Source organism: Phaseolus vulgaris, chromosome 5, assembly GCF_051622355.1.
Source record: "Phaseolus vulgaris cultivar YP4 chromosome 5, ASM5162235v1, whole genome shotgun sequence".
Classification (NCBI taxonomy): domain Eukaryota; kingdom Viridiplantae; phylum Streptophyta; class Magnoliopsida; order Fabales; family Fabaceae; genus Phaseolus; species Phaseolus vulgaris.
The window spans coordinates 9,149,472-9,175,201 of record NC_143502.1 but is presented as its reverse complement, the minus strand read 5'-3'; the positions used below and the strand labels follow the sequence as shown (position 1 = coordinate 9,175,201).

The 25,730-nt window shown below is 33.2% G+C and overlaps 2 protein-coding genes across 8 annotated transcripts; both read right to left on the bottom strand.

Annotated features, from left to right (window-relative positions):
- On the bottom strand, positions 1–15,581 carry LOC137835096 (disease resistance protein At4g27190). Of its 7 annotated transcripts, XM_090302465.1 has the most exons (10): positions 12,637–12,774; positions 11,149–11,197; positions 3,307–6,639; positions 2,542–3,018; positions 2,009–2,251; positions 1,364–1,920; positions 1,197–1,279; positions 947–1,040; positions 741–845; positions 1–441 (listed from the first exon to the last, which is right to left on the bottom strand). In XM_090302465.1, the coding sequence occupies exons 3-7, from the start codon at positions 6,613–6,615 to the stop codon at positions 1,243–1,245; spliced, it is 4,623 nt and encodes a 1,540-aa protein (XP_090158591.1). In that variant the 5' UTR covers positions 6,616–6,639; positions 11,149–11,197; positions 12,637–12,774; the 3' UTR covers positions 1–441; positions 741–845; positions 947–1,040; positions 1,197–1,242. The 7 variants fall into 7 exon arrangements, with proteins under 7 accessions (XP_090158591.1, XP_090158586.1, XP_090158585.1 ...); XM_090302460.1 differs by lacking the exons at positions 11,149–11,197; positions 12,637–12,774 and adding an exon at positions 15,455–15,581 and having other exon boundaries at positions 741–865; XM_090302459.1 differs by lacking the exons at positions 11,149–11,197; positions 12,637–12,774 and adding an exon at positions 15,455–15,581.
- Positions 15,582–20,496: 4,915 nt separating this feature from the next.
- LOC137835095 (Tetratricopeptide repeat (TPR)-like superfamily protein) lies at positions 20,497–22,632 on the bottom strand. The gene has a single exon (XM_068643442.2). It carries the CDS (start codon positions 22,630–22,632, stop codon positions 20,497–20,499), a length of 2,136 nt encoding a protein of 711 aa, XP_068499543.2.
- Positions 22,633–25,730: the final 3,098 nt, after the last annotated feature.

Sequence of the window (25,730 nt, the reverse complement as noted above, 5' to 3'; positions counted from 1 at the left end):
TAAAGGAAATTCGTATCCCTTATGGAAAAAATCCAAACTAAGACAAGAAGGCATAATAAAGTACCAAAAAAAATGTCTAACTTATTATCCATGCCAACACATAGTTGCATACACCTTCTCCACCTCCCTTTAAGAGTCAAAGGAATCACTTAACAGAAGAAAAAGCTTGACAGAGCAAAGTAGAATCACTCTTCAGCCAAAGCTTTTTGAACCTAGCCCTCTGAGCATGTTTAGTGGCAAAAGTAGCCCCCATGACCTCAACATACAAGACATTTTGATTCCTTAAAAAAAGTAGAGAAACCACCAATATATTCCCCGCGAATCACTCTGAAGATACCCACACAAGCAGCGGGGCCTGGAGGCCCCCGAGCAACGCCTTTAGTGTTCACTTTAATCCAACCCACAATAGGGAAGTCCCAATACGCTTGCACATGGAGAGACCTAAAATATACCCAATTAGATGAGTCTCAATTAAAACAATAGATTTATTTATGATGACAATCCAAAAAATTGTGACAAAAGCTTTAAAGTGTGAATGAAATTATGTTTATCAAATGCTGTCACACTTATCCTTTTGCAATTTTGGGAAAAACACTTTATAGACTCGTAACAAATCAAAGGAACAAAGTAAAAGCGAATTGTTTTGCTCTTGCAACTGTTTGTTTTAGTGGTAGCTTTCTTTACCTAGGAGAAGGAAAAAAAAGATAAACATAGAGCATGCTCCTCACTATTTTCTTTACCTGAATTATGAAGACTTCCTCCTTTCCATAGTCATAAGTTCATAACATAACTGGGAAGACCACAAACACGTGTGGTTAATATTGTGAATTTAGACAGACAAGGTCCTGTAACATGCCATGCTTGGCTGTAACAAATTTCTTAATTCTTTAAAAGGTAAAGTGCATGAAAATTTAAAATATTGAGTTCATTAAAAAAATAAAGTTACCAATAACATTTTGCAGTGGGAATGTCATCCTCCAATTGTCCAACTGGTTTCTTTGCATCTTTCAAATTTTGTTTTATATTCATCCAGGGTATCACTGGTCCATTAAATGGATTTCGAACATAACATTGAAATGGAAAAGAAGCAAAAATGTCATAGCTTATTAAAATCACAGAAAATAACTGAAAGCCAAATATAGTGTGAATAATTAAAAAAAGCGAAGTATAAAAATCAAAATAGGATATGTAGATACCTTACGTGAGAAAATGATGGTTTCTTAATTTTCTTCGGATTTTGATTTATGTCTTAGACTCAATTTCCATACGTTTGAAAACTCTACAAAATTAGAGTTATAGTATAAACTCTAGAAGTTGGCATGAAAAATGGAGATTCATGGAGTATAGTTGAAGTATTAATTACCTTTGCACAGTGGTATTAAGATCACCATCCCAACGAAGATTTTCAGTCCATCCAAATCGTACATTTGAGAGACAGGGTGCGCTTACATTTCCATAACAAAAAGTTTTCATATTGGGACATCTAATCACACGTACTTTTTCTAGGGCTAGAAACCTGAAGTTATAACTTTCCTCGCAAAAGCTTCCAAGCCTTAGTAAGTGCTCCAAGTACAATTCTTTCAAATTCATAAAAACTATCTCATCTGCATCATCACCTTTATTTTCTTTAAATGGCATAAAAACTGCATCACTATTATTCTTATGCTTGCGAAGGGCACCACCACTAAGACTCTTTACAACAATGTTCTCTATGTTACTAGACCTTGATATTTGAAGCACTTGAAGCTGTTGAAGCTCCTTAGCCACAACAACTGGAAAAACATGATGCAGGGAACGACATCCTATAATTTGTATTTTATTCAGCTTGTGAAAAGAATTTGGACCTTGAAAGTTGTTCCATATTGAATTCAGACCATTCATGCCATTGATAAACAGTGTCTCCAAGTTTGGGAATGTAACCTATCATCAGCAACATATCAACATATATTCTAAGTAAATGCATTAGTATGTATTTGTTAGATTCAATAGGGAAGTCTAACATGCTCACCTTCTCTTGTTGGACAAATATCTCCATCAATGCAGGGCAAGATAGAATCTCAAGATGTTTCAGTTTTGTTAGTTCTCTAGCTGTCGAGGATGAGAACAAACTTTCTGTGTGATTGAGATAATCGTCCGCTATCAAATCCTTCAAGTTTTTACTGTGAAAGGGGACTCGCAATTTTTCATCCCATATCTTCCCATATGAACCGATGTTAGACAACTTCAAGTTTTCAAGGTTGGGCATTGCAACCTATTAGCACTCACAGTCATATCAAAATGTTATTCTACATGTTTATTGATAGGAGAAAGAGCATTATTAAGATAAATCATATTATTTGCATAGCTATAATGAGGTGGAGGGTGAGTTAGAAAATGAAATCTGTGCAGACTTTGGAACTTGAGTAAATTAAATAGATTAGGTTCACATTCCACATTGCAGATTAAAAACCACCATTTCCTTTTTTTAGAAAGCCCTTGAATATGGAATTCAATATTTAAGATGCATAAAAGATTTTAAATAGTGAAGAAGTAGTCATATACCTTTTCGTTGAACAGATTAAGCTCATTATCCTTTTGACCATTTTTACCTCCCCATTCAAGCTCTGTTCTTGTGGTTAAGTCTACATGACCAGAAGACTTCAAATTACATCCAATTATCTCTACTGTTTTCAATGAAGGAAATTTTAAGTTGTAACTTTCTTGGCAAAACTTTGTGAGCCTTGGCAAGTATTCCAACTTTAATTGCTCCAATTTTGGTAAAGTAATCTCATCTGGTGCGTGTTGAATATTATTATCTTCAACAATCATCTCTATCTTAGATGTGGATATTTCAAGCACTTGGAGCTGGAGAAGCTCCTTAGCCACAGCAGTTGGAAAAACATGATGCAGGGCATGACATCCAGTAATTTTTATTTCTTTCAGATTGCTTACAGAATTTGGAGTTTGTTGATTGTACCATATTGAGTTCAAACAATTCAAGTTGATAATAACCAGCATATCCAATTTTGGGGAACTAACCTGCCATCAATAACATTCAATTAAGATTTCAGCTAATACATCAGCATCAGATCTAGGCACATAACAAGTATAAGCAATGCCAACAAGTAGCAATAGGCAGATTAAAAGATCTTGCCAATAGGTGATTAAAAATATCAAATTTGTTTCGACATTGAAAATTATGAAAATGGTTAATGACAAAGTGCATAGTATTATTTTTTAGGAAACTTGTAGAAGTTCAATATTTATGTTGCATAAAAGAAATTAAAGAATGAAGAAGAAATCATTCATAACTAAAGTGTGGTTTACCTTTTGATTGAATAATGGCAAAGGAATTGATCCATCATCCTTATTTATTTCCAATGGCAAACTAAAACTTCGAAGCTTAGGTAATGTATTCAACGTAAGAGAACGCAATTTAGGGAGCATGATCTTGGAAAATTCTTTCCCATCCTCAAGTTTTTCCTCAGATATGATCTCTTCTAGAACTTTACATTGGAAAATTTTCATCTCCTGAAGCTGAGGAAGGTTTTTAGCAAGGGCATATGGAAGTAATTTCTTCAACTTATGACAACTTTGGACATTAATAACTTGAAGTTTTTCAAAAGGATGTATGCCAATATCTTTCATATTATGCAGATTTTCATCCTCAAGTTTTTCCTCAGATATGATCTCTTCCATAACCGTACAGTTCAAAATTTCCATCTCCTGAAGTTGAGAAAGGTTTTCAGCAAAGGAATACGGAAGTAATTTCTTCAATTTATGACAACCCTGGACTTTAATAACTTGAAGTTTTTGAAAACAATGTGTGCCAAAATCTTTCATATTATGCAGATTTTCAATCTCAAGTTTTTCCTCATATATGATCTCTTCCATATCTGAACAGTCGAAAATTTCCAACTCCTGAAGTTTGGAAAGGCTTTTAGCAAGGGAATACGGAAGTAATTTTTTCAATTTATGACAATGATGGACTTTAATAACTTGAAGTTTTTCAAAACAAAGCGTGGCATTGTATTTTATATTATGCATGTTTTCATCCTCGAGTTTTTCCTCATATACGATCTCTTCCATGGCAGTACAATTGACAATTTCAATCTCTTGAAGTTGAGAAAGGTTTTTCGCAATAGAATACGAAAGCAATTTCTTCAACTTATAACAATCTTGGACTTTAAAAACTTGCAGTTTTTCAAAACACTGTGTTGCAAGTGGACCATAGCTTATGTCTTCCATAACACGCAGATTGCAGAGAAGCAATGTCTGTTTTGCAAGTGGACCATACATATCACGCAGATTGCAAAGAATCAGTGTCTCCAAATTTCGGAAAGCATCACTGTTTTGGACATATAAATGTCTCAAATTTTGAAAAGCTTCCGTATTCAGTTGATAAGACACATCATCAACAAAATTTAATTTACCTAAGCTCAGTTCCTCAATTGTAGTGAATAGCATTTGTACCCCACGATTTAAAAAAATGAGTGTATTCAAAGAGTCAACAAGCTTAAGTGTTCTTGAAATTTCCCTAGCATCGCCAGACCATAATGAAGACCACTTCCACATATTCCCAATGGATATGTTGTATCTTTGTAGCTGTTTAAATACATCCATATCTGCAGGTAAAACTGAAGCATCATGGATTGACAAGTCCAAAGTTGTAAGCTGATTCAAATTCCTTAGCTCACCTAGACTTGCATGGTTAGTTTGGCTTTCTCCTCCTTCACCCTCCCATTGAATATTACAATTCCCCATATACAACTCCTCCAAGCATGTTAAGCTAGATATAAGATTTTTGGGGATGGTTTTTAACTGACAGCAGTTTGTTAAATTCAACATTCTAAGGTAAGCCAATTGTCCTATATCTTTTGGGAGCTCCTGAATTTTAGATCTTTCAAGGGAGACAATTTCTAAATTTGTGAGTTCTGCAACAATTGTTATATCATCCAATACACATTCATACAGATTCAATGATCTAAGGTTTGTCAAGAGACGAAAAGAAGGAGGTGGGGAAGGGGCAAAGTTCATTCGATGTAAATTAAGAACCTTCACTTCTCCCATCCCAACAAAAAAGTTATCAGGGATTGTTAAGTGGCCAAGATTGCTTTTCAGTGACATTAGCTTCAACTCTGGACAATCTAGCTTCTCAGGAAGCTCATCTAAATTATACGAAGGAAAGTTAATATAATGACATTTTTTAAGTTGATCTATGTCCCATTGCTCCTTATGTGTGAAATTTGGTACTTCATAAGTCAGGTGAGTCCTTGAGGATATTGCTTTGGCCGTATCACGAACACTATCATGCATTCTAACGTACTCAATTTCAACTTCAATCAAAAATGAAGATGCCCTAAGATCATCAATTAATTTGTAATATTTATTTCTTGCCTTTGTTAATTCGTAAGAATCTCCATATAATCCCCAATAGCATGAAAATAGTTCTCCAGTGTGGATGCGGCCAGGTCCAAGTGAAACAATGGATAACAACAATGTCCTCAGTTCATTACTTTTTAAATAACGATAGCCTAATTCTAAAGGGCACACAACTTCCTTAAAATTTCCTTTTTCATTCAATCCTTTCAATTGCTTCAAGGCATCCTTCCATGTTGAGAGGTCCTTTGTTCTTAAAGCCTTTGCCACAACAACTATAAAAAGGGGCAAACCATTGCAACACTTAGGCACATTTTCTACAATGAAATTTATTTCATCCAACGCAGAACCATAATTGTTTGTGGTAATCAATTTGATATCTTGACCCGCAATCTTCTCAAACAACTCCCAGCTATCCTCATCAGATAAAAGCTCAAGTCTGAAAATTTTTTGAGTACCCATTTGACGTTTAAGCACATTAAGTCGTTCAGATGTCAACAATAACTTGCATCCTTTATGGTCATCACCAAAAGGAATCCCCAGTTCCGCCAAATCAGCTTTCTCCCAAATATCATCCAAAATAACAAGAATATTCTTCTCCTTTCTTATCCTTCGACGCAATTTTTCCGCTCTCTCTTCTTTAGTCTCCTCATCAAATTTCAGAGCCAAGGCATTAGCAATTTGGCCTTGAATATTTTCCACATTTGGAGAATCGGTCACCTCAGCCATAGCTACAACATCAAAAGAACCATCTTTCTTGACTTCTTGAGCTAACTCTTTCGCTAGTGTTGTTTTTCCCACGCCATCAATCCCATACAACCCAATCTTGTAGATGTTAGGATCTTTCAACACTTGTTGAATTTCTTTTAATATTGGTGGTTTAGAAATTGTATCAAAAAATCCTTCTGCTAGGACTTGATCAATCTCATGCATCATCTTCTGCAATTTCTTGCTATGCTGGTGCCTAAACTGTATATTGGGAATGTTCATCGGATAATTTGCTTGGATACCATTGAAAATAAGAGTATTTGCCTCAACAATTGTTGCATCCATTTTCTTCAACCAAATCTGGACATTATTTAAAATTTTTTCTCCATTTCTTTTAGCCTTTTTAACCATTTCTTGCACACAACTTTTTCTGAATTCCAGGATTTCAACCTCCTTTATGAGCTTTGCATGGTTACTTCTGTAGGAGGTTATGTATCCTAATTGACGTCTAACATGTTCAGTCGTGGATTCACCAATTTTAGAATCCATTGCCACCACTTCCTTCTTCACTTTCTACTTTAAATCAATAACAGAAACATGGAATATATCAATAAACAGCGAATCACCTTAACTCTACTAATGGGTTTATTCAATATCACATAACTCTACTAGTCCTTTTATGAAAAGAAAAAAATAACATAACTCTATTAGTCAAGATTGGATGTTTAGTAGAGATTGAATGCTTATTGAAAGTCTATAAAGATATTTAGTGCCATTTATGTGACCCTTTATATTTCTAATTGTCAGAGCACTCTTATTACTTGAGTTATTATTTTTGTCTTTAGAATATCATTGAATAGGTAAGAAAAGAAAAAAAAAATCAAAAATAGAGACGGATTCCACCCTAAATTACCTTCCTCTTGTTATAAATTTTACAGCATAATTTTGTAGAAATTAAGTTCCTTGACTATTAGATACCAATATCACCTTCAGATACCACCAACAAGGTGGTGACAGAGTTGTAGATCCTTGCAAAAATAAAAAATCAAAGTGAAGAATAATGGTAATAAATAACACTCCATTCAGCAGCATTTGGTTATAGCTCCATGTCAAAGAACTATAGACCAGAAAACTTGAAGACGAAGGTGATGTTACTCAAGATGTCACATTTGATACGAAAGCTTATTGAAATTGGCAAGAAGAAAAGGTTGAGGAGAAAACAATTTAACTATTTTGCAGCATAATTCAACACCTAAAAAATAAGGAATTAGCATCAAATACATTAAGTTTTTCACCATCATCAGGCCCTCTTAGCTCAAGTTCCTCATTTCCATACTTAACTCCTCAAAAAGTAAGACTTTTGAGTGATATTTATATAAGGTGCAACTATTGTGTTGTGGAACCAGAAAACTTCAAAAGAGACAAGAGAAAAAGCTTGGGGGAATTAGGTACCAAGAAATTGATGTAATTGAAAAGTAAAAATAAATGGAAGTTGATTGAGAAGCCAAATGACAGATAAATAATTGGTGTGAAATGGGTGTACAAGTAAAGCATAACCTGAATGAGTCAATCTAAAAGAATAAAGCAACACTTGTTGCAAAGGGCTATTCAGAACAGTCCAATGATTTTAAAGAGACTTTTATGATCATCAAACTCTATGGTCAACTCAGACGAGTTTACGAGTGTATTCACTTTATCTGAGTTGACTCACATGCAAACCTATTTTTGGGTAGACTCAAATTAGACTCAGAGCAGACTCAATGAACTTGGATTAGACTCGCAAGTCCAAGTCATATGAATGAGTCACGTCATTTGGCAATGTGTTGCATTTGAAAATACCAAGGACCATTTTGATCTTTGACTCTCACATTCACGGTCTTTCTCACATTCGCAATCTCCTTCTTTGTGTCACGTGTCTTCTCCCACAACTGCATTGCTCGTCTACTTAGGCCATTGTGTCTTGCCAAGCCACACTGTTGTGTCTTCTTAGACCACGACACATCTTTTTTGCCCGTGTCCTTTTCGTTGGTGTCTCTTATTTTTACAATGGTAAGTTCTTTCTCTTGTTACAAGATTCGTTTTTTTATATAGTTTAATGGTTCTGTCTTGTTTTGTCCCTTTTTGCTAGAGTTGTTTTTCTATTCACTCTAGTGTTTAGTTTAGTTTTATTTTACTTTTTTCTTTCTTTCTATGTCACGGTAAGTTTCTAGAAATTTTAAAATGTCCAGAAATAGAACTAGTTCAAATTATTCTTATGCTAATGTTGGTACATACTCACTTCCAAGACCTAGAAGTGAAAATATTGCAAGAAATAAGGCAGATGTTGAATGGAAACCTAAACTAGATGTTTTGGGCAATGGGAAAAAACTTTAACATAATTATTTCTCAAAGACATTTAATGGAAGAATTTTCATATTCAAGCATTATATTGTCAGTACTAGATATGATTTTGAACCTTGTGCCTCAATGCTAGAAGAAGTTAAATTGTAATGGTGAAAGTTTTGGCAGAGACTGAGTTAAAATTCTTGAAGACACTTTTCTATTTAGTTATTTAATTTTTATGGCCTTTAGAACTTATATTTGTAATTGTATGGACTTATCTACTTGGTGTGGTTGGCACTTACATAGTAGTCATATGCACTATTGAACTTAATTATTTTAGAATTATGGAATTATTGTCAACTATTTTGATTAACTAAGCTGTTGAATGTTGAAATAGTAGGTCATTATATCTATTTTTCCCATGATGTAGACTCTTTATGAGTCTACTTGAACTCTTGAGTCTAATAACCTTGCTTTTGTTCTTATGGAACATCTAGACACACCATTAGAGCTTTAATTTTCCTTGCAACTGAAAGTGGATGTGAAGTCAATGTTTTTGAATGGTGAACTGAAAGAAAAGGTCTATGTTGAGCAACATCAAGGCTTTGTGATTGAAGAACAAGAAGGGAAGGTGTATAAACTAAAGAAAGCTCTTTTATGGGTTGAAACAAGTTCCAAGAGCATGGTAGAACAACATTGGAAACTATTTATGGAGAAAAGCTTTAAGAAGAGCATGAATAAGCCTGCCTTGAATGTCAAAGAACAAGACTGGTATTTTAATTGTTGCATTGTATTTTAACAAGTTTGGGTGAAATCCAACAAACATGCCACTAGCTGTGAATAAAAAACCTAAGAAAGAAGATGGAGGAAGGAAAGTTGATGCTAACAACTATAGAGGTGTTAGGGCTATGAAATTTTCAGAATGAATATTGTTATGCTGCCCAATTTTGGCCATACAACTTGTTCTTGAGCTCTCTCTAGGGTAGTATTATTTGTAGCTAATCCTAGACTCCTTCCTAATCAGTTGACCTCACCTCTTACTTTGCTTATTACCCTTTCTCCACTTCAATCACTGAATATTATCATTGTCATTCATTTCTTCTGCACACATAATCTTCCATGCTTTATCCAAAGATGAAAAATACAAATATGCAAGAAGAAAGACCCTATCAAATGGGACTCTGAATTATGTTCATGTAGATCTTTGGGGATTGTCTGTTACTCCCTCACATTCTGGAGCAAAGGTAGCTACGTGTCTCTCTCAAAAGGCCAAAGACGAAGCATTTGAGAACTTTAAAAGTTGGAAGCATTTGGTGGAGAACCAAACCAATATAAAGAAGAGGTTTAAAATGGAATATGGCCTTCAATTCTATTTAGAACTGTAACGACTTTTGTAAGAAGAATGGTATGGCGAGGCGTCAAGTGGTGATTAGGACTCCTAAACAGAATAGCCTAATACAAAGACCATTATGTAAAGAGTGAGATATATGCTATTGAGTATTGAAGTTCTAAAGGTTTTTTGGTTGAAAAAACTATCATTGCTACCTATTAGATCAACAAATGTCCCTTATCTAATATGAAGACATGTGAGGAAACTTGATTAGGTCATTCGCCTAACCGTGAGAATCTGAGAATTTTTTGTTGTGTTGTCTATTTAAACAAGAAAAAGTAGATGATTCATATGTTTTTGATGATAACAAAAAATCACTATTGTCTTATTTGTGTTCACATGATTATTTCATATGAATATACTAACACGTTTTTTTTGCAACTGAAGGATCTTATAGATAATAAGTATCTATAGAAAGTCTCAAACGAAACGGTCTAATAGACCTTATAGTATGTTAATCTGAATTAAAAATAACTAAGTCGTAACATCAAGTTTTCATAGATAAACATTAACAATTCAAAATGTTTTTCAAAGGACTATAAAATTTGGAATTAAAGATGGATTATGATTAATAGTCTAACAGATTCTTAATAAGGAAACAAGCATAGTTATGCAATTCTGTTTTGATTACAATTAACTATCATATATTAAGTCTATTAATAAAGAAAACGAAAAAAAAATATTACTGTTAGAAAACATAATTACTTCCTTCATGAATACAAAACAGAAGTCATCTAATTTCAATGTTTTATTTATTATATGTTATATAAATTGGCATGCCAGTGGTGAGGTATGTGTCTATTTATTTTATTACTGCTAAAAAAATATTTTGTGACAGTTTTTCAAGAAATTATTTTTTAAAAATTATGTTCTAGCAAAGGAATGTTTTATATTTTAAATTATTCTTAAAAACATTATTCCACAGTAAGAAAATTATTAGGAAATATTGTAGAATAATCCATTCAGAATAATTAAAAATGGATTTTTTATTATGTAATTTGGTACCCTAAATCCTTATAATCGATTGCATATTATATATTCAGGGTATTACTTGAAAATCTATTTTTTTATTATAATGTTTGGAAAAATTATGTGTTTCAGAAAATTAATCATTTTTATCATTATGAATTAATCGAGAAGTGTAACAATAAAAATTGTCCTAATAACATCTCAATAATTGGGAGTTTCTTCCAACATCCAATACATTTCTCCCTCCATCGAAAAGATGAATTGATGGACCCAAATTATTTTTTAAAAAATTCTCAAAATAATTTAGAAAATATTGTTCCGAATATATTAAAATATATTTTCAATATATTAAAAAAGAATGCATAAAAATTGTGGAAAAAAAAATATGATAATGGACTAACCTTAAGACTTCAAATTCTTTGTTGATTGTCTCCTATGTAACTACTATATCTGTCACATGTAAAGAATATTTTTTAGTAATCCTAATAGAAGTACTCAATTAATTATTTTATCAACAAATAAATATTTAATTAGTTGTTGTCCTAATAATTTATATTTGAATTTTCATATTTTTATTAACATGTGCACAAATAAATATTATATACTTCTATATCTTTTAAGAAAATAAAATGAATAATTCCAATTCATAAAAATTAGTGGACAATTTATAATATCTTTTATTATTGAAATATGTGAATAATTTTTAATTTTTAATGTATGGTTGAAATATGTAAAATTACTTTTAATATTTAAATAATTTATTTTCATTTTTTAAAATTTTAAAATATAATTAAAAAAATAAAAGTATAAAATATATACAACTACGAACTTTAAAAAATCTATTTGTAGAAGGAAATTCCTTTATATATTAAACAAATAAATGATTTGGATACCTTCTCCTACATATAAAAACCACTTTATTATTTCACATCCATTTAAAACATAATTTCCTGTTTTATTAGAAAAGAAATTGTATTCATTTCCATTATCACGCCTTTTTAAATTACATTCACTTTAATTTTAGCTTTGCAATAGATATTTATTTTGTTATATTATTATCAATCAAACACTTAATTTTCGCTTCATTTACTTTTACATTGGTATAAAATAATATAATAATAAATTATATTGCATAATTATTTACTTATTTTGCATTAAAGCAACATTTCCACACAAAAAATGACGTTTTATATATTTATAGTAAAAATTATAATTGGGTATAATTTTTTTCCGGTGTTAATATAAAATAACTAGGTCATTCAATTTTTAGCTTTTAAAAAATCTTCCATTTTTTTAAATGTAATTTTTTATTTTTCTATTTTATGTGAATTTTTATTAATATATTATTTTTAAATATTATAAGGGATGTGAGTATAATTGAATTAAAAGTACAAGGAAATTGTTTTATTTTAAATAAAATATCGTCTTTCTTCTAATTTTGTCATTTTACAAGCTATATTTTGTTTTATTCCCTTAAAATTGCAAGAAAAACTACCCAACCTCATTATATTCAAAATTAATGTGTAACAAAAAATACACAACTAATGTATAACAATGCAGAGACAATTGCTGGACACCATAAAACTCTGTGTTCCATAGAATTTATTTTTGCAGTGATGTTTGAAATAATGTTATCATGCTACCATTTTCACATTAATTTCTTTTAAAATTAATATGATAAAGCATTTAAGTTTTCCTTTGGATTAAAATCATACATGTAGTTAGTGTATTACCAAAGCATCAATAAGTATTATCAGCAACAAAATGAGGAGCAAATAGATCATCCAATAAGATAAAAATACTCCTGTCATTTAGAAGATCACTATAATTTTTAGAAGAAAGAAGATGAAAGATAAGGGCTTAGAAATTATTTGATGTATTGATTGAACCTGAACAGATGATGAACACAGGCAACAGCAGTTAAGAATCCTTCTCTCTTCTCTTCTGCTAAAGCATCATCAATCATGGAAATGCAAATTATTTTGAAAATGCATATTTTATCATTAGGAGTTGAATCAATAATGGAGGTGACTAAAACAAACAAAGAGAAGATGCCAAGAAGAGGGTTTAAGAATTGATGCTATGCCATTCTTGCTCTGCACGAAACCTTCTCTCTCTTTTTTTTCTACTTTTTCTATCAGTAGTAGCATAATACAATAGAGAAACTAACCTTTTAATATGTTTTTACATCTATAGTTTCTTGATGAATCGCTAATATATTCTATAAAATAAAAAACATTTGATTTAAAATTAATTTTTATAAGAGCTAGAAATTAAGATTTAGTTTAGAATCAACTCACATCCTAAAATATTTGTGGAAAAATAAAGAAATCTTTTGTATATAACACTTGTTTCGAAAAGAGCTACAATCCTTTAAAGGCAAATCACATAAAATGTTATTTTCATTCAAATATTTCGTGAAACTTTACAAAACTAATGAAAATTCGAAAAAAAAAAACTCATTTGATAAGAATGTAGAAAAAGTCTTACAAATAGGAAAAAATCTAATTGTGTTTAAAAATAAATTTCAGGTCTTCCAATCACTAAATTGGAAGCCTTTCAGACATTCACATACCAGATTAATTATTTATTCTTAATACAAAATTACTTATCTAGAATGAAGGTCTCAGAAGGCATAAGTGACTTAATTTAGGGATGCTCGTTCATGTCACAGCTATATGCATTCAGGTATCCCTTAAACTATGATCTATTTTTTTTTTAGTATTTCTTTTGTATTTTATTTAATTAAATTAAAACTTCAATACGTATTATCATTGTTTTTATTACTTTCAGATTATTGGATATATAAAATTATATAATACCTGAATGAATCTTTTGGTTTCATGAACCCTAATTTATTTGTGGGTAAACCATTAAACAGAGAATTCAGATACTTACGTGTATTTCTAAGTAGAGAATTCTTAAGTCAGTTGAAATTCTTGATCCCCTGCATTTATTATTAGACTTTGAAATCTATGTTGAGTGCATAAAGAGAAAATGAACAAACATAAGGAAATTAGTGGCCAAAGAGCTAATAACATCTTAAAACTGTTACACACATACTTTTGGTCTATTTTCCCTATGGCTTATTGGAATAGACAACAATATTTCATTATGTTGATAGATATATTGTTGTTTATATTTGATACATGAGAAGTCTCATTGTCTAAACGTTTTTAAGACTTTCAGGCTGTGAACTTCAACTTGGCAAAAAAAGTAAGGTTGTCAAATCTTACAATGGTGGTAATTATTATGGTAGATGTGATGAATTAGGAGGACAACGTTCAAAACCTTTTGTGTTTTTCTCATTATTTTTATTTTTTATTAAGTAAGGACTACAAGTGAATTTCTTTTTTACTGAAATTAATTAAAAAAATATATTTTCAGGAATAAAAAACACATTTAAGTTTAATATATAGAAGAAGAGTATGACTAAAACTAGAGTCAACCTTAGCCAATTGACTTATACTATCATATTGTTATAGGAAGCCATATTGTTGATTCAACTCCTTGTTACATTCTACTCACGTACATGCGGTCCATTGTATATATTGTCATTTCAAGTTCAATTTTGATGCATAACCTCCATAAGTTGTCATAATTGGAGTTTGTTCCCTCTATTAAGACCTTCACTCATGCCCTAAAATTCTATAGGAGTTTTCATATATCTATGATGTTTTATTTCTGAACAACCTTAGAAGTTGGTAGATTAGAAACATAGTATTGTTTTCCATGTTTCCAGGGCATGACTCCATTTGAGTTTGTGTATGGTAGAATAAACCGCGGCAGTAATACACTTCATTCTCGGAGAAATGAAGGTAGAGGTGGTGACTCAAAAATTACAAGACAGAGATGAAGGTTTTCCTGCAATTGAAATACAATTTAGCAAAGGCACAAGAACAGATGCAAAGATATCCTGGTAAAGGGAGAAGGGTGCAAAATTTTAAGTTTGGGGATTGGGTTTTCCTTAAATTACAACCACACAGATAACAATCAGCGATTAGTCCATAGCTTGGCCAGAGGTTCTGTGACCCTCTTCAGGTGCTGGAAAAGTAAGGTGATGTGGCCTATGACCTACAGATGACTCCATCATCTACGGTTTGCTCAGTCTTTTTGTCACGGTTGAGGCTATTGGGGAGTACACTGCATAAGAAAATTTGCCGGCTGGAACATGATGATATTTTAGAATCAAAGAAGGTTTTAGCAACTCAGCATAGTTATGCAGAATGGCTGCAAATTACTTAGGTTTTGGTGTGGTGGAAAGGACTACCAATGAAGAGTGCTGCTACCTGTGAGGGTGAAGCCAATTTCCTCTCCTCTGGACAAGGCTGTTCTTTCTCAGGTAGGAAGTGGTAGAATACTGGACAAGGATGTGGGCTAGGATTCTACAGGGCCCAAGGGTTGGAAGGTGTAATGAATAGCAGTCAAGGATGTTAGGAGAGTCAGAAAGGGATACAGGGAGAGGATGGAATAAAGATATTTTGTTTCTTATTGGAGAGAGAAAACACTCTTTTCTCTTGGGAGCTTATGCTCTGGAAAGAGCTTAAGTTCTATTTTCTGATTTCCAATACAGTATTTCTGCACTGATGACTCTTAATTCAAATAAAACCAAACCCAACATCTCCAAAAAAGATAGTAAGGAAAAATCTATATGATCCATTAAAGCAATTTTAGTATAAAAATAAAACAAATAGTTTAGGTGCAAACCTGGAAATCCAAATCAACACACACATTGAAGAAGCAAATCATGTCTTCCATATTGGTGTTAATTTCAGTGACAACTTCTATATGAACTCCAGAAGAGGATTGCATTGAGCATTTTTTTTAAGCGCAGTGACCCATACAGCATCCTAGAACACAGAGAAAAGTCAGGGCCTTAGACAAGAATCTAAGTGGCAAGATAAATAACCAGTCTACTAGTTCTAGCTCTAAGAAAATAATTGTCCCACCTACTCCTAGTCTTCCAAGCAGTACTCAATCCACAGGAACAATACCAATAAATTCTGCATCAACTTTTCCAAACCTCTTCCTCCATTAAAAATAATAATAATAATAACAAGCCACCACAAATTTGGTTTAAAAGAAAAGAATTGTATGTTCCTGTATAGAATCAAAGCATGTAAGATAAGCAGCAATGGAATAGAATAAATGGTCAAGTTCACTATATAAGGTTATCTTCTTTCGGAACTCTGTGTAGAAGCAGCTGGATGGAGCTAAGTATTTATTGCATCCTATCCTTGAATGAAGATTTAGTATATATAGTCTGTGTGTGAGTCTATGTTTTGTATGAGTCTGTTTCTCCTCTTAGCAAGTTAATTGATCCATTAAAGTACCAAAGAAAGCTTTTTAAATTTGGTTAGAACTCAAGTGGTTCTAAGAAGGTATTTTTAATTTTTTAAGACTACTTTTTTAATAGATTGAAAATTCCCATGTTTTCAAAAAGTATGTTTCACATACTTTATCCTTTTGAAACCTTATGTTTGGAATACCAAACACAAAATCTTTAGAAATCAATTTATTTAAATAATGCATGTGAATATGAGTTATTTTCCTATGCCACAACCAGGATTCAGCTTTTTTGGACAATAAGCACTCAAGGTTAGATGCAGTATGTATAGACAAAGGAATATCAGAGGTTAAATATTATTAATTTAACAATATCAGTGAGTTCAGTGGCTCTACAAGCAAGGAAAATACCAGAGTCCAAGACTCCTCCCATAGAGAAGAATACTCTCCTAACAGATTTCTAACAATAATCCATCCTAATTCTCCCCATTTTCTTCTCTCCCCAAATACTGACTCCTCATTACACATCCCTCATGCCACCTCACCCCTTCACTAACTAACTCTCATTCTCTCCACTCCTAGGCCCAACTCTCTTTCTCAATCCCTCCACTACTGGGCCCTTCTCTCTTTCTCTTTCTCTCCACAACAGGGCTATCATTTTCATTCTTTCCACTACTGGGCCCACTCTCTTTCTCTCACTATAGATCTGCCATATTCTGGGTCTTTCAGTATGTTAGGCCCATAAGCATCTTGTGATGCCTAGGAGTCCTATCAGTATGGCTATTGTCCAACATATATACATTGTTTACCCTTTTACCAACCAATAGAATTTTTCTAGATTCAGCTTCACATATCAGGCACATGTTTGGCTCAAAAATGATTTTATAGCCCTTGTCACATAGCTGACTAATACTTAGCAAGCTATGTTTAAGTCTTTATAACATTTTTTATGATAATTGAGGCATGATCTCCTATGTCTCCTCTGCCAAGTATTCTTCCTTTATTGTTGTCACCTTAGATGATATATCCCTTATATTTCAGTATCAAATTTGCAAACTTTGAAGTATCACATGTCATATGCTTTGAACAACCACTATCAAGATACCATAGTTGCTTCTTGTGTCAGATGCACCTGCTAAACAAGTTTAAGTAGCAGGATGTGGTCCCCTTATTAATTGGGTCCAGTATTGTTATTCCTTTCATTGGCACTTTTAGGCACCCATCTAACTAAGCCATTTGGTATATCATGTTTTCTAACCCTGCAGCTTCTAATAGTGTGACCTCTTTTCATACAATAGAAATAGGAAATGAAAGGTGAAGTATGCATTTTGTTGAGATTAAAAAAAAAACTTTTAAACTGTTTTACTTTTCCTTGAAAACTAGGCTTGTATCCTAAGCCAACTTTGTTAAAATCATAATTCTGTGAACCAAGTAAAGCATTCAAATTTGCTCTGCCCATTTGAATATTTAGCTAAGGTTTATGTAAGATGATGAATTTGACCTTGCAAAACTTCACAATTTTCACAACTTTTGGTTGGTTCACTAGCTTCAGCATAATTACAAGAGTTTTTTTAAAAGATTTCTAAATTTTCAAAATCAGTTTTAGCACTTTTTAACTCTTCTTCTAAAGTGTTGAGTCTACTTTCCAGCCTATTGTTTGAAAGAGTCAACCTATTAGCTTCCTCATGAGTTTCTTTGAAAACATCTAACAATTGACTATAGTTCTCACAACTCACAGAATAATTGGAACCTACACTACTAGTTGCAGATTCATATCCAGCATTTAAACATAGTCGCTTCTTCTTACTTTGAGGTAGAGTTGGACGAGGAAGACTTGGTGTTAATGTATTGCATTCAAAACAAGATCAGAGTGAATTGGATCTATGTTATGAAGGACCACATGCTGAAGTGGAGAAACTGATAGATTATCAGTTTCCTTATGTTGTCCTTGTCTCCAAGTTCTTACACTACTTTGAATTGAAGTAAACCTTGAGGGGTAGAAATCAGAGGTTTCAGACCTAGTAATGACATTAACAATGTCACTCTGCACAATGGGGTTTGCCAAGTTTAACGATCGCTAGGTAAGCAGAGATGATAAAGGAGGCCCTTCTGTTCCAAAGGACACCAATGCAGTTGAAGCTGGACCAAGCAATGCTGGAGAGGCTGAGACCACTGAGGATGTGATGCATGCACTTATACCATATGTTCCACCTATTGATCGTGACATGCCTCTTTCCCAATTTGAAAGGTTGCTGCTAAAATGAATTACCATGGCCAATGAACAGAGGTAGCACTATGAGTTTTGTGCAACTAGGTTCCAGCATCTTGATGATCAGATTGGAGTGGTTTAGGATCAAATCATTGAGCTTCAGTTTGGAAGGGATACTTAGGACATGCATTATCATTTTTTTATCCTTGTTTTAGTTTGATTTGTATTATTTTGAAAAACATTACTTGCATTATCTTTTTTGTTTCTATTTCACCCTATTTGATGTATGTAGTCAATGGGGAAGAAATAGTTGACTTGTAGGACCGGTTTGACTAGTTTGATGTTTTTATTTGTTTTAGTTGGTTTGTTGACTTTAATTGTGCTATTTCACTATTGCTTATAGTTTGTACTTTAGTACTTGTGTTTGCCTACCTTGCCACTCAGTTTTCTTGGAGCAATTCTTTGGATCATAGATTCTTCGCTAATGAAGGTATCCTAAATCTTTGAACCTTGTTGATTTTGCAGTGATTCAGGTGTGATTGTTCCTAGTCTTTCATTTGTTTTTTGTAGTGTTAGACTGTTATTGAATAGGGTTTTCAATTGCAATAGGGTAACTGCGAGTTACTTGTTGAGTAGAATACTCTTGTACAGTTCAAGAGTGGTTTTCTTGGAGTTTTTGTGTGTTGTAAAAGACTTGATTTAGTGGAATCTTAGCTGGTGTAGCTGAGAAACTAGATGTAGCTCTTATGGAAGAGTGAACTAGTATAAAACCTGAACATGTGATCTTTCTCTACCCTCCTCTTTAATTTCTGCACTGAGTTCTTTGAGTTTTCTTGATTGGAACAAGTTTTAACAGATTAATCTCATTATCAGAAATAGTTTAATTGTTTGATTTTGCTGCATTCAGAGTTGTAATTGGTTTTTTAATGTGCTGTTTTGTAACCTGAAATATTTTAATCAAATAATTTTCTCAAGAATTTCAATCCAAGCTCAAATTTTTAAGAGAATATTGATTGTTCAATTCACCCCCCTCTTGAACTTAGCTTACATTATTTACACTTTGGAGTGTAAGGGTGGAAGTAGAAAAGAAAAGACCTTGATTCCAATGTAGTATTGGCATTTCTCATCTAGTTGTCACTGGATTATTATATTGTCCGCAGCTTCACTTGAATGAATCCCATTCCAGAGAATTAGAAGTATAGCCTAATTGGCTATCTATAAAAGTTGTACCTGCAAATAGTTATCACATCACAGTAGTTAGTTGCTGGCAAAACTTGTAACCACAGAAGACCATGGCATAAATGAAGCTTCGATTAAAACAGTTGTTTTGTCAGTTCAAGAAAAAGTGGAATGCGTAATATTAGATGCAATTTCTAGAATTGTCCATATGCATATTCAACTACCTAAGAACTGACTGAATACTCTAAAAGTTATTTTACTTATAAAAAGTATATAGCATGGCAAACCAGTGTCCTCGTCTTGTTATGAGTGGAGGGTTACAGTTACACATCTTAGGAAAACAACAAAGTTTTGTCTAAACAGAAAAAGCATTCTTAGTAAGTACAGACATACATACATGCATGCATATATAAATGAATTATTGGAGAGGCCAGAACAAAGATCAAAGAAAAAATTTATGGGTAAAATTATACGACTTTGATTAGGCTGCATACTTTGGTTATATATGTAATCAAATTTCTAGTATATGTAATCAAATCAATAAACAATAATATACACAAAACTCAAATAATTCTTGACAAATTATAAACAATTAAACATGTATAGTCTCCCCACTACTCATTTGAAACATGCCCTGAGTATCACCAGTACTCCAATCCAACAACAATTAAATCCTTCAATTTTAACCATTCCAAACACATTTCAGAAGTGTGTTCCTGGATTATCTCACAAAATCCTAAACCCTAAACAATATTTTATGATAAAATAAAAACCAGTCAGAATCACTGATAATATATTCCCTAACCAAACACATTTTAAACTTTGACCAACTCTAACACTTACTTGGTTAGTGCTAATCCGTACAGCAGTTGAGGTCTGAGGCAATGGTGACCCAGAATGCTTAAATGGCATTAAGTAGTGTGTGGAGTATGCTAATGATCTTTAACTTAGACGTCATTACATCAGGTGCATCCAAGAACCTTTTGTTGAAAAAGAAGCCTGCTTGCTTACACAATGATAACATTGCAACAACAGAGAAGTTATGTTCGTAAAAGAAAGAAAAGAAGACTGTCAGTCAGCACCCACAATGATACAACAACTGCATTTCCCTATCCATAGTCAGTATTATGGCTTTCATTTCTTCAATATTACCATGTGATTGATCCCCTGCAAGAAACAGATGAACCTCATCTTTCATTGTAATCCAACTACAACCTGGACTTTTTTTTATTCCTTTAAAATTTTTGGTCTTTCTTACTAAGTCACTGTCAATCTTCTCACCAGAAGCAGAATACATGTTAGATAGTACCACATAAGGAGTTGCATTTTTAGGCTCCAGCTCAGTAATGTTTTGAGCTGCAAGCTTAGCAAGGTCAAGACGAAAGTAGGTATTGCTTGCACCAAGAATAGCCCCCCAAACCCCAGAATGGGGCTTAAATGGCATTGAACATATTAGATCAACAGCTTCATCAAGCAAACCTGCACGGCCAAGGAGATCGACAATGCAAGCATAGTGATCAGCTTCTGGCTCAATTCCAAAACGTGATTTCATGGAGTTAAATAAGTTCCATCCCTCTTCAACTAATCCTGCATGAGTACAGGCTGAAAGGACAGCAAGGAAAGTAACATGGTTCGCTTCATGGCCTTCACTCTGCATTTTTTTATAGATACAGAGAGCCTCTTTGCCAAAACCATTTTGTCCAAACCCATTGATGATTGAGTTATAAGAGATGACATTTGGTTCAATTACATCTAAGAAAATCCTGTGGGCATCAATCACATTCCCACACTTGGAGTAAAATGATATAAGAGAGTTTTGTACAGACAAATTATACTCTAGGTTCATTTTCAGAATACAGGTATGAATCTGTAGCCCTTCATTTAGCGCCACCAAAGCAGCAGAAGCTGCGAGAACACTACTAATAGTTAAAGGATTTGGCCTACATTCCCAAATCATCCGAGCATACCAATGCAAAGCTTCCTCATACTCCCTATTATTTACAAACCCCGATATAATAGTCGTCCAAACAAAATCATCCTTCACTGGCAACATATTAAAAAGCTCTATGGCATTTACAATTCTTCCACTCTTAGTAAACCCTGTGATCATTGCTGTCCAAGAGATCAAGTTTTTCTCTGGCATACGCTCAAAAACCCTATACGCAGCTTCCACTTCATTGTTATGAACATATCCAGAAATTAAAGAATTCCAAGTAACTATATCTTTGTCGCTCACCATACAAAATACTTTGTCTGCCATGTCTGTGCAACCAAACATGCAATACATAGTAATCACGGAATTACTCAAAACACTTTCCAATTCAAATCCCAAGCGTGAAACCAACCCATGTATTTGCATGCCCTCTGGCATCCTACAATAATTTCCGCAAGCTTTAAACATGATAGTCACTGTGGTAGAATTAACATCAACCAAACCTTCCCTCCTCATATCTGTAAACAAGGAAAAACCTTCTTGAAAGAAACCTTTCCCCATGTACCCATCTATCATTGCACTCCAAGAAACCACGTTTTTCTCAGGCATCCTGTCAAACAGCTCCCTAGCAGCAGCAACCCTCCCATCCCTGCACAAACCATCAACCATGGCAGTCCAAGAAACCACATCCCTCTCAACCATGTTCTCAAAAACCTGCAACGCCTCATTCACTTCACCTACCTTCAAATATCCATTTATCAACGCATTTGAACAAGCAGGGTCCCGGAACTCGGGTGGAGCCTCACGGTACAGTTCTTCAGCCATGTGGAACTTCCGTGCCTTTACAAAACCCGTGATCATGGCAGCATACGAGACCAAGTTGCGTTCAGAAAAAACTGAAAACAGCTCATAAGCTTTGGCCACGTTGCAACCATTGCGGATATAAGCGGAGATCATAGCGTTATACGAAACCGTAGTTCTATAAGGCATTTGGTCGAACACTTTGCGGGCATTTTCTATTTGGCCATTTTGGGAATAGACAGTGAGCATGGCGGTCCAAGAGGCAGTGTTCTTTATGGGCATCCTCTGGAATACTGATTCTGCCTCATTCACGTTGCCATTTCGTCCATTCTCTGTGATCTGTTTGTTGCACTGAATCAAAAATTTGCTGTCTCTAACACCACTGTTTGTGGAGTCATTAAGTTTCGGATTAAGCTTGAACTGAAATTGCTTCAACTTAGTGATTCGTTGTTGTAAAGTTCTGAAGTGCTGCTTCATATTCTAGAGGAAATTCGGGGAAGACAGATAATTAACAAAACGTTGAAACATGAAACACTCCTTCTCGTAATTAAATACACAAACTAACAAAAATAATTAATTTAATTCAAATTTTAAAAATATTATATTGATACGAAATATAAATAGTCATAATATTTAACATTAATAAGAAAACGTATAAAAATTATAAAAAGTTGGATTAAAAATCAGTATTTTTCTTCTAAAATGTGTAAAGTAAAAATCAACGGGAGTAATTTTTTATAAGAAAAAAATTTAGCTTACTGAACATTTTAAGAAATTAACATGTTCATGAAATGGATATAAACTTTGATCACAATAAAATTTTCTTCACACAGAAATAACTTCTGTTGTTTTTTATGATTTGTGGGTGTAAAGAAAAAAATATTGGTTGGAACTACTTCTCACAAGATGATCCAAAACTATAATAAGTTTTTGCCAAGGTGATATCAGGATAAGATTATAGAAAATTATGGAATGAAGTGGTAAGTAATAATGTTGACATGTATGCATTGAAATTAATGTTTTATTTATTAGAAAAATTAAAATGATATTCATTGACAATTGTAAGATCGTGGTAAAATGAAAATGGTGTCACGTGATAGAAAAATGAATAAGTTATGGTCACCACAAGAATAAATAGAAGTTGTGGTTGAGTTGTTGGCGTTAGTCAGATTTAGTTCATTCTAGCTACAATAGTGCAGACAAAAGATGGATATTTGCCTTTGTAGAGAGGTGTCATCTCAACATATATTATTTTCATCAACCTATTGGGGACTTCACCATCACATGGGATGATGTGTCAAATGTGTTGCACCCGACCATCGTTAGACAATTCTGTTGAAGATGGATGAAGCCTCTTCTCTACCTTGTGTTAGTGTGTGTTTGGTGTAGAAAATAGCTAGTTTGTTTTTAAGTTTGTAATAGGTCTAGATGATCTTGTATGTAGGCTTGTGTATGTGTAAGGTTTCCTTTTGCTATATGATTTATCCTAGATGTCTAACCAAGCCTAGAATAAGCACATGAAGTGGTTAAAAGTTTTTCCAAAAGCTTTTTAGAGTTTTCTCCTAAAATCAGGATACTGCACAAAAATAAATTTGTTTCTCTGTAAAAGAACAGGTTTATTCTTTGGTCTGCTGAAAGGATTTTCGAAAGTTAGTTAGGGCACCAAAGGTACAACTCAGACAGTTATTTCAGTTAGCTGAGTTGGCAGTTTTCACAAAATAAATCTGTTAAGTTCAAAACTGAATCTGTTGTTTTCATAACAGCTTTTCAACTGTTTTTTTGAAAAGAAGTTAGAAATTGTTTTCTATATAAAGAAAAGCCTCTCTCACATGAAAGGATGCTGAGCAATTACGTTTTTGACAGAGATCAAACATTTTCTATGTGAGTAGAAGGATTGAAAAGTTTTTTGAAAGGTTTTCCAAAGGGATTTTCAAGTGTGCTTGTTCTAGGAAACCTTTGATCTTGGTGAAGGTGCTGGTGCAGTTCTGTAGCAAATTGAACTACTGGTTTTGAGTTCTTGCATCTTCTTTTCAGGTGTAATCTTTCCTTTATTTTGGTTTGTAAAGGTGTAAGTGTTAGTCACTCCTTGATAGGGTTTCTTGGAGTGCAAGGTGTTCTGAAATAGGGTTTTACAGCATTGGTTGTGTTGTTCTTGTAGTGTTCAAGAACTGGTGTGGTTGTAAGTGATTGATACTGTTTCTTAGTGGATTCCACCTTGGAGTAAGGTGAAACTGGATGTAGCTCTGTATGAGTGAACCAGTATAAAAACTTGCGTGCCTTTTCTTCTCATCCCTGCACTCGTTTCTAGTTTTGCTTAATTCTGTCAAGAACTAAATCTGTTCTTTTGAAATTGAATCTGTTAATTCTGGGTTTAATAAAAACTGTTCTTCCTGATTTGTTAAAGCTCTCTGATCACAAACAAGGCAGTTGTATATGATGTTTTAATTGATCGGTGAACAAATAGTCTATTCATTAAAACCAGAGAAAGAGTCATTCTCCTTAAAACCTTGTGTTGAATGAATTTGATTAATTTCTGAGCATAGCTGTATTCTTCATACTCATAATATCCAACTAATCTGATTCTGTTATAACCTTCTGTTGATCACAATTTTAATTTGAACAAATTCAAATTGTGCTAGATTGCTCTGAAGAATCAATCTGTTTCATGTAAAAACAATTTGTTCTTTTGCCTCTGATATACTGAAAATTGTTTGTTCTTGCGAAAATTTTATAAGCTCAATTCACCCCTCCCCTCTTGAACTTAGACACTAATAGACCCAACAAATTCTACATGTATGCTACCTTAAATGCGGTTGGAGCTACGAAGTTGTTGGTAGAGGCGCTCCGTGTTGACCGTGTTGTTTGATGGATTTTGTTTTACGGCAAGTGTACCTAGTCAAAAGTAATAATTTGTCTCTAAGGACGGATATCGAACCTACCAAGAACAATTATTTAAAATCTTAATAATAGCATTCACTAAGTATAAGAATACGTACAATAATTTGATTTGATTCGATATATAATGTAGTGTAGGATCAACATAGGTCGAATCCAAAGGCAACAACACATATGCAAAAATAATTGTGTATAATTTTTCTGTTACAAATTAACAAAAGGGGAAAGAAAATGAGATTTAAGCAAAATTGTAACTAAACTAAAAAAATTTAGGAAAACCAACAGTAGATCGTCTGCAAATGATCGTTCAATAGACTCTTTAGTGAACCTAACTATGCAGACAGAAACATAAACGAGATGAATGTATAGACGTGAAAATAAAATTCAATGTAAATGAAAATAAAGGTAAAGAACTCACCCAATAAGATACAATCATCATTTAGTCTAGCCTGCAATCGTTAGTTACTTCGTCTAATAGTTGTTTAACAAAAAACAAAATGAAATTCAATGAAAGATTATGAACTAATTAAAGTGACTTTCACTTGACTATCAAACAATCTGAGACCAACATGAATTTCATAAAAACGTAAATGATAGGAAACTTAAGTTGCAATAAAAGGTAGAAAAGTAAAGTAAACAACTGGGAATGTAAATTGTAGAAAATTAAAGTGCCGAGAAAA